The 9,545-nt window shown below is 40.8% G+C and overlaps 1 protein-coding gene across 1 annotated transcript; it reads left to right on the top strand.

Moving 5' to 3' along the window:
* The first annotated feature begins 1,826 nt into the window (after nucleotides 1-1,826).
* Nucleotides 1,827-8,533, top strand: tmem150b (transmembrane protein 150B). The gene is made up of 7 exons (XM_034089988.1): nucleotides 1,827-1,999; nucleotides 2,249-2,360; nucleotides 3,272-3,331; nucleotides 3,426-3,493; nucleotides 3,812-3,939; nucleotides 4,596-4,773; nucleotides 8,002-8,533. The coding sequence occupies exons 2-7, from the start codon at nucleotides 2,296-2,298 to the stop codon at nucleotides 8,220-8,222; spliced, it is 720 nt and encodes a 239-aa protein (XP_033945879.1). The 5' UTR covers nucleotides 1,827-1,999; nucleotides 2,249-2,295; the 3' UTR covers nucleotides 8,223-8,533.
* The last annotated feature ends 1,012 nt before the right edge of the window (nucleotides 8,534-9,545 follow it).

The raw sequence follows: 9,545 nt of genomic DNA, 5'->3' as shown, positions 1-9,545 counted from the left end.
ACATATTACACATTGTAAGAGTCATTACTGCGGACATTACCCACAGGAGAAAATGCGGGTAAAGTGTCTTGCTCAAGGACACAACGTCCTGACGCAGTGGCGGCCGAGGCGGGATTCGAACTGAAGTTCACCAACGCCCCTTAATGACCAACGCGCTAACCACTGCCCCAAAACCGCCAATGTGAAAACTTGGCTTTTATTTAAAAAAAAAAACTAAAACAGTGATTAATGTGCTCAGAAATTATGTTTAGGACTTCATTTTATCTTTATTGACGGGGTACCAATGGTCATATTTGTTACCGCTTCATGAAAAGAAATGTAAATATTTTAGTGAATTATTAATCCGTTGCTTCCTTACTTCACATTGATAACGATCCTCCTGAGACTGCAGGTTGCTGCGGACGCGCTTCATTCACTCCTTGCTCTCAGGCCCGCCTTAACCTGCCATCAGGCCCTGGGGCTGATCGGTTTTGTAGGCCCCCTAGTTAAACAACAAATGAAAGTCATTTATAGCCTCAGCAGGCTCTGTGATCGCACTTCTCCACTCTGCTCTACGCGCGCCTGTTCCTCTCCTCCAGATGAGTGACGTATCGGGCCTCCCTCATGTATTTGTCCGGTTGCCGTTGGCTCCCCTCCACGTAGCAAGTCCATCTCCTCCCCTCCCTCCCTCCTGTCTGTTTTTCCTCTCCCGCTACTCCATCGCTATCAGAACCAGACGGCCTACTTGGCTCAGAGGCCCCGCGGCCGGCACCGCTGCCGCTCGGTACAGAACTCATCTGTCCTTCCTCCTCATCCTGGCCTACAGGTTTAAAATAACCTGTAAGCTTCGGCATGTTTTGTAATAGCTTGTCTCGAAACTCCTTTTCCCTCAACAATTTCCTTTCCCGAGCGCCACTCAAACTTTCTCTTCTCAAACTTTTTCTCCTAAACAACCTTCATCTGTCACTCAATCACTCGCAATTTGAATAAGTCACATGTGAAACATATTCTCTTTCTGATTGGCTGTGAAGTGGTGCCCACTGACTGTTTCGGAGTCATCTCTGGAATCCATCGATCTGATTGATTAGCGGAGCAAATGATCAAAATACTACGGAGGGAAGATATTTTCGTTTGGATTACTGGTCTGGGAGAAGCTCACGAGTGTGTGTGTTTGTGTATTTTTGCGTTTGTGTGTATTGTGTTTGTTTCCCGGGGAAACAAACACAATACACACAGGCTGTTGTTATGCCTGCTGCAACGTCAAGTGACTCCGTTCTCCGCTTGTAATTATGCCGTCACAAGCTTCTACGTTGTATTTATCATCTGAATTTGCCGAAACAATTTTAATATTCTGAAAGCCAAGACTTTGTTTATTTGAAACCAGATGAAAACAAACTGTAACGGACCCTGCCGTGTTATCTATGATTACTATACGCCTTACATTCATAATTTCAGCCGGAGGGAGGAGGAGTGAGTGGCGAGTGAGAGCTTTCATCTTCCCTTTACAAGCTTCAAAAATGTATTTATCGTGTGATTTTGGAAATAAAAGTTTCATATTCTGAAAGCCAAGACTTTGTTTATTTAAATGTTTTTTAAAAACATCCGAAATAAAAAACTTTTTTTTTTGTAATTCAATTTTTTTGTATTGGCTCATAATAGGCCCCTGATCTCCGTAGGCCCCTGGGCTTCCGCCCAGGTCAGCCCGTGCATTAAGGCGGCCCTGCTTGCTCTGTACTGTGTGGTTTAATGTTTAGACTTTGTGGTTAGCTTTCAGTTCCCGGAAAGGAAAAGGTAAACTGTGAAACCGAGGAAACCCACCGTCAGATCTGGGAGGAACTCGTTCAAGAGGTTGTAAATCTAAAAGGCTCAAAGTTTAACCCAGCCCCGAAACAGAAGAAGCCGTAACTTACCGTAACTCGCGGTGTAGTGCACCACAACGCAGGGAATAAAGGGGGGCTTTTAGTGAAAAATCTGCTGTGACCATTTTATTGCACAGCTAACTCTTGAAATAACCACATAGGTAAGCATTGTGATCCTAGTGATGTTATATGGCTTATTCACTGTGTGTGTGAAACATCTGGACAGCAGCGTAACACCTGTTAGTGTCATTATGGTAAAAATGGCAATGATGGAATGAAGCTCTGAGTGCGGGTTCAACAGAGAGCTGCACCTTCACACAGCTTCTTGACACAAGAACCAGTATTTTATTCGTGAGGTTTGTTGCTTCCCTGTGAGTTTTGCTTCACCTTTGACCTCCTGTGTTTGTAAGGCAGAAGTGTGTGTGGGTGTGTGTGTTCCCCCCCCATCTGCACCAACATGTGGCTGTGGGCGTTGCTCCCCATCTGCCAGGCTGTCTTGGGCACTGTGGGCATCTGGACTGTGTGAGTATTCAGCTTCCTTATTGAATAAGTGCTGGTGTCTTTGAGGTTTCATTTAATAATCACATCTCATGTATCCAAACTGTTCGACGGAGGAACTGTTGTTTTCTTGAGAACTCAAATAAAATGTCCATTACTTTTAGCTAAATATGTAAAGTCTGTCCATTTTATTACAGTATACTGTGTTTCAACATAACTTTAAGCTTATTATGTCAACGGTGCCTATCATTGTTGAGCTGTTTTAACACGTTTCCATTGGCACTATAGTAAGTCATTGTATTCATTATTTAGTTTTTAGCAGTTTTACCATTTATACATTACTTATAGCTCACTTTAAGACTTGGCTGCTCACTTGATCACTAGTAAATCTGAACAGGTGTTACAGCAGACACCATATGGAAATACTGTAAATAATATAAATATATATTTGTGTGTGTGTGTGTCTTTCCTCAGCTATCTCGATTCGACTGTATCCATTGGCCTTATATTTATTTTCACACATTTATGACTTTATGCTCGTTGACGGTGGTCATGGTGATTCACAATTATTGATACTATGTTGAATTCATGTAACTGTAATGTGTGTCAGACATATTTTAATTTTAAGTCGGACAATAATGGTGTGGCCCCCCTGGCAGTAACTCCAAAGACACTCTCGGGGGTTAGGGGCCCTGTGTTGAAGACCAATGTATTATAACATTTGGTAACATTATTTATACATATGTCACTTACAACAATCTAAAGCTGACATATGTTGTCAGTAGATCCATCATTGGTCTGTTTCTTGCTTAAAAGTCCAATAACTAAATATAAAATCAATTTTTTTTCCCCATCCAAGCAAAATAAAAAATAAAATGATGAAGTAAAATGTATGCTCCTCTCTAACACCCAATATGTGTGTTTGTTCCCTCTAGGTTTGCTGTTTCGGTATCGAACGGATCAGTCAACCTCACAGAAGGATTCCCTTACATCAGGTCGGTAACAGTAACTAAGGTAAAACGTCACCCTGAATCCTAACGTAGGAGTTAATGTTAATAATAATGCTTCTTTTCTCTCACATCCCGTCAGCGAGTGTGGATCGTACAACCCTCAGAGCTGTCTCTTCTCCCAGATGTGCAACATCTGCTCTGTTTTAGGTCATTATGGATTTAATGATGTCATTGCTGGACTAGCAGAAGCTGTAACACTGCTATTTATCTTTTCTTCCTTTATTGTGTACTTTATTTGGATTGTATAAAGTGAGCTTTCCCTTTTATTTAATACTGATTATTTGCTAGATTTCTGTTCCTCATACTTTAGTCTTCTTGACCCTGCAGTAGAACTGATTTGAATGTTTAAATCGTTATTTTATTTTATTTTCGAGGTAATGGTTCTTTTGTTATCCCAACATGTGAACCAGTGGTGGTACTGTTTGTTGACAATGTGTTTCTTCTGCTCCCCTCTCTGTCTCGCAGCCCTGTGGATCGTCATCATCCGTTTCCAGCAGGTGAAGGACTTTGGTAATCATGGAAAGGCCAACATCGCCGGTATTATTCTGGGATTCATCTCCTCTGTAGGCATCTCCATTATTGGCAACTTCCAGGTAACAACTTACAAAAGTAAATAATAATCAAATCTAAGCCGTTTATTTTAAGCATTTATCCAGAAGACTGTTCGCTATCGGTTACGGAAAGAAACCTCGTTAACCTTTGCCTTCTGCAAGCCAGGCGCTCAATCGCTTTGTGCTGGAAACATGTTGGTTGCCCCTCCCTGGGCCACTGGCTAAACAATTTCACTTTGAGTCTGGCTCTTGAGAAACTCACATGTATACTAGGGACGAAAGCTTCTGAATGTTTCACCGTTTGGGAAGTGTTTTTGGAATTCATAAAACATGGGGACATTGCAGAAGCTTTGGAAGGTTAAAGTGAAAACACTAAACTACTGTGAGGAAATGTTGAATATGGTTCGGCTATTTGGAGAATAGTAAGCTGTACTCTGCTCTGTTTGTGGATGTGCTTTTATTGTATTTTTGTTAAATTTGTTAATTTGCAAATGTAATTATATTCTCAGTCTGTACTTTAAACTGATTTCTAGTAACTGCACACTTTTTATTTGATTGTTTATTATTATTTATCTGTGTTTGTGTAATGTGATAAATGTAAAAAATCAATAAATACATGTTAAAATAAATGAAATCTAAGCCCCGATAATCCCTCTGTGCTGACTGAAGTCTCTCCTCGCTCTGCCTTTGCCTCGCAGCAGTCGGTCGTAAAGAGCATTCACATGCTGGGAGCGTTCCTGGCCTTCTTCCTGGGTCTGGCCTACTTCTGGGTGCAGCTGCTCCTGACCTACAGGGCCGGTCCGTCTCAGGACCGCTGCTGGGTCGGGCCGGTCCGGGCGTTCTGCTGCAGCCTCTGCACCCTGCTGGTCGTCCTGAGTATCCTTACTGTCTGTCTGCATGAGAGAAAACACATCCAGTACATGTAAAATCTAACTTATGTTGAGGTTAAAGGTTTTATCTGTAACCTGGTCAGTCCAAAGGTGTCGATTTATACTTATTTAACATTAATGAGCTTACTTTTCGTCAAAATCCATTATGTTTAGCTATCTATTTCAAAGTCAAGTCAAAGTCAACTTTGTTGTCAATCTTTCAGTTTGTGTGTACGGACAGAGAGATCGAAATACCGTTTCCCACAATCTCGAATACAAAAACAAATATATATAAAAATATGTATGTAAATATGTACATCCTATATATAAAAATCAACAGACACATTTATACATATGAACACATTAAGATCTAAATAAAAGCACAACAATCAATATATACACAAATAACAGTCACAGAATTTACATTAGACTGTCCATCGCAGCGTAAAAAGTGTCTGGTGCGGAGTAAATAAAATCTAAGTTATGTTGAGCTTAAAGTGTTCATCTGTAACCCAGTCAGTCCAAAGGTGTTCATTTATACTTATTTAAAATGAATGAGCTTTAGTTTCATCAAAATCCATTATGTTAAGCAATCTATTTCAACCTTTAACAAACATTATTTCTAGTTATAAAACAACAATTTACTAATTTGAAGCTAACCATTGAATTATTTATCCATAACTTAAGTAAGCTAACTATTTCAAGTGTTTATGAATGACTTTGATCTATTTTAATCATTTATCTTACCTTTTTAACAATGTGTCCATTACTTTTTAGGTTCTTTTATCTGTTTTATAAATTATGTTTTTTCTATTTAATCCATTTATCTTAAGCTTACGTTTTCAATATGTCGTTGCCACACCTAAATCAATCTCAAGTTACAGCTGTATTTATTTGTTTAAAAATAAAAACTGTACTTGCGCGACAGATTGCAGGACAGATTTAACTAAGGCTGTATAAAGCGAGACATGTACAGTTTCTATTTTAAAAAGGTCCTTCATATTGATGGCGCCCAAACAACCACAAACCAGAACATGAAACACACACAAGAGGAAGAGAGGCTGAGAACACGAACATGAACTCGATCTCATTGCTCAGAAATAGGAAGATTTAGTCTTTGATCCTGTGTGGCAAATTCACATTTTACATGTTTTAAAGGTCACCTATTATGCGAAATCCACCTTTTCATGTCTTTTCTAAATCAACATGTGTCCCCTGGCTCTGTGTAAAGACATTCTGAAAATGAGCTGATCAGATTTTGGCCACTTTATGATGTCATAAACAATGTTTTGGCTTTTGTAACCATTAGCCAATCACCAAGCAAGGTAACCACCCCCGCCCCCCCCTGCACCTTATCACCTGAATCTCCTCCTAGAGCACCACAAGTACTTTGCGCACTTAGTTCCCAGCACTTAGTACCCCATGGAACTTAGTCCCGGCCACACGAGGACAAAAACGGCTAAACGCATAGGATTAACGCAAACGCAATCGCAAAAAAGCTTCCGTCCACACGTAATATTCACCGGATAGTGTCTGCCCACACGAGACCGCTCCGTTTAGCTCCAACCGCTGGAGAAGCTGCAGGACATATGCCGAGCCTGTACGTGGCGCTGTAACTTCCTCCACAAAAGCAGCGAAGAAGCATGGTTGTCATGGTTGCCCTTCTGTTTATTCTCCGCGGTGGGGGCCGAGGGAACCGGGCAGAGTTTTTCGCCAGTCAGCGTGTATTAAAGTTGAAATCTTCCGGACAAAATTATAAAAGTCCCGGTCAAAGGTCTTCTTTGTTATTTATTGAGCTTTAAAACAAATGAATAACGACTCTATATAATATAATGATAAAATACACGGAGCCTCTCTTTTTCCTCCCTCTCTTCAGACAGCGTCAGTGTCTGTCTCATGCAGCAGCTCATCCAGTAATCAGTGACCCGGCCGACAGTAAAAATAAACATACTTATAACTAGTTTAGGGAGTTTGAGAGGTGTCTCCGTCCTGTCAGATTAGACTTCACTCGCGTTTAGGTCCATATCGAGAGAAAGATAAATAATCTGAATTCAGGGTGCAGTTTACTTTGACGCGGGGGTGAGCAGCAGAGTTGGGGAGAGGCGGGGCTATTGCCTCATCATTATCAGAAAATGATCGTATAGGGCGTAAACACACGGAGCCGTTGGACCCCCCAGAGCGTTGCGTATGCCGTTCTATCCCGTTATAGTTTCCGCAGTCGTTTAGTGCCGTATTCGGTCGTCCTCGTGTGGCCGAACGGTCTATATGACACTAAACAGTAACGCAAACGACCGTTTTCGTCCTCGTGTGGCCGGGGCCTAAGAGCCGATCGCGTTCACACCGGAATAAGTCCCTGAGGGAAGATTACGCAAACGAAGCCGCTGACGTCACTTCTTCTTCTTCTTCTTCTTCTTCTTCTTCTTCTTCTTCTTCTTCTTCTTCTTCTTCTTCTTCTTCTTCTTCTTCTTCTTCTTCTTCTTCTTCTTCTTCTTCTTCTTCTTCTTCTTCTTCTTCTTCTTCTTCTTCTTCTTCGGGTTTACTGGCAGGCCGCAAACAACTTCACGGCGTATACTGCTACCCGAAGTCCCCGGGGACTGGCTTCAGAGTAAATCGCCAGAACGTCGACACCTCCTCATCTCCACCGCTCCCATGTTTTTTTTTTGTGTTGCCATAAGTTATTCTCTCTCCGTCGGTGCGCGGGGCTAATGCTAATGCTAATAATGCTAATGCCAGCAAATACAATGGCGGCTTCAAAAAACTTTTCAGAGTTTTACGGGGCGGGGTTTGCAATTCGCCCAGCCAATCAGAAATTGGTACTTTTTTCTCCCCAGGAAAGTACCACCTCTCTAACGGCACTAAAAATGGGGGTAAAGGTTCTCATGAACTAAGTTCTCGCAAAATTCTAGGCACTACGGAACTAAACGGAAAAGGTACGGGGAAAGTAACCAAATCTCTCTCAGAGGGGTGTGGGGAGGGGCTCCTTATTTTCATCTAAAGTAACAGACAGAGAATCAGCACTTTGGAAACAGGGCTGAAACAGAAGGGATTATGGGTAATGCTGCAATGATCTGTTTGGTGTTTGGAGGCAAACACTTCAGAGACATGTTCTGGATATATCTGAGAGCTGTAATATATTGATGAAAAACAGCATAATAAGGGACCTTTAAATCACTGTTCAATACTTTACGTCATGCATTTCTTTAGTGCCCCGCTCCTTGACTCCTCTCTTCTTCAGTGGTGGTTCTCTACAACACCGGCTCTCCCTCGGGGGCTGCGGTGTGTGAGTGGGTTCTGGTCATGCTGTTCTTCGGTCTGTTCGGCCTTTTCGCAGCTGAGTTCAGACACGTCGACTGCCACCACCTCACTATCCAGAAACCTTCTCTTGGGAATGCCTCAGTAGTGGTCAATAGTTTTGTTGTCGATGCATTTCAAACTGAAAACACACAAGTACAATAACGTATATAAGTGCATGTGGTTCAAAAACAGCAATCTTCCGTCATAATGTATTGAATTCCGTTATAGAGTATCTGATATTACCATACCGTATATAATATATTTTTCTATAAACATAAGAAGTTAAAGTAAGAACGTGCAATAAAGATCTGTCAACATATTGATCTGCAAATGTTGTTTGTTATCTGTATATTTGAATTTCTAAAGAAAAGCTGCATTATAACCTGTAACAAAATGTTATCTGTTGTGTTTACAGCATTTACTACCTTTCCTTTTAGTGTCATCTATTCTCAGATCAACCTGTGGGAATTGTGAAGAACGCATTGTCTTTCTACTATTTTTGTACAGTTACCTAATTCATTGTTTGCCCCTTTAGATAAAAGAAAAGTAAGAAACAAAAATAATCATTAAAACTCATCAGGATTTCATCAAATGTGTTGGACCTCGTGATTTAATTTGCTCAAATTACGCACAAAAGCAGAGAATCCTTCCAAATAGTAATTGCTTGAAACATTTGTTAAACTAGTTGCAGATTAATTGACAAAGCTTTAAATACAAAGTGAGTTGCATGTAAAGTGTTTAAAAGTGGACAGTACTGCAATTAATGTATACTACCACACGGTGGCACCATTCAGCTATCCTTCCCTCGGCATAGTGCTCTGACATTCAGTCATCAATCACCTTCAAACTGGAACCATATGTGAGCAATTTATCCACATATCAATCACTCATGCATATATGTAATCTCTAATATTACTTTAAACGTATCCCTGTAATCCAACAAGGATTGATTTAATCTAACAATAGTTCTAATCAGAGTTTAGGTTTAAAATCAGTGAATCCAGAATTTAAAATTCCCCAGAGCTCCACACAATTACAAACTAATCTGATTTGGTAAACCCACTATATTGAGTTGTACCCCCTCAAGTGTAAAATTGGAGTTTAAAGTTGTGCAACATAATTAAACTAAACCTTAATTAAGATTAAAGACTACATTTAAGGCTTAAAATAAGTTAACATTTAAAGGTGGGGTAGGTAAGTTTGAGAAACCGGCTCGAGATCGCTAGAATTTGAAAATACACAACCGGAGAAAATCTGCCACTTCCTTACAGAGCCCCTCCTCCAACACACACGAACACGCACATGACCAATGAGGGCACGAGATAAGTTTGTGCCCCGATGGGAGGCTGACAGGCAGGTAGGCCATCCAATCCGTTGTACTTTTTACAGTATTACGGCTTCTACAGATGAAATTTTGTTATGGATTTTTTGTCAAAGCACTTCAGATATTCATTGCTATCGGGATGTTAAGAGCATTCCATGGAA

This window comes from Pseudochaenichthys georgianus, chromosome 8 (genome assembly GCF_902827115.2).
Source record: "Pseudochaenichthys georgianus chromosome 8, fPseGeo1.2, whole genome shotgun sequence".
Lineage (NCBI taxonomy): Eukaryota > Metazoa > Chordata > Actinopteri > Perciformes > Channichthyidae > Pseudochaenichthys > Pseudochaenichthys georgianus.
Note: the sequence above shows the minus strand (reverse complement) of the source record. Positions and strands in the feature narration are given on the sequence as shown.

Excerpts from the sequence above, each read along its gene's own strand:
- tmem150b (XM_034089988.1), top strand. The coding sequence starts at position 2,296 with ATGTGGCTGTGGGCGTTGCTCCCCATCTGCCAGGCTGTCTTGGGCACT. Across the intron at positions 3,494-3,811 it reads CAACATCTGCTCTGTTTTAG|CCCTGTGGATCGTCATCATC; the intron begins GTCATTATGGAT and ends TCTGTCTCGCAG. Across the intron at positions 3,940-4,595 it reads CCATTATTGGCAACTTCCAG|CAGTCGGTCGTAAAGAGCAT; the intron begins GTAACAACTTAC and ends TTTGCCTCGCAG.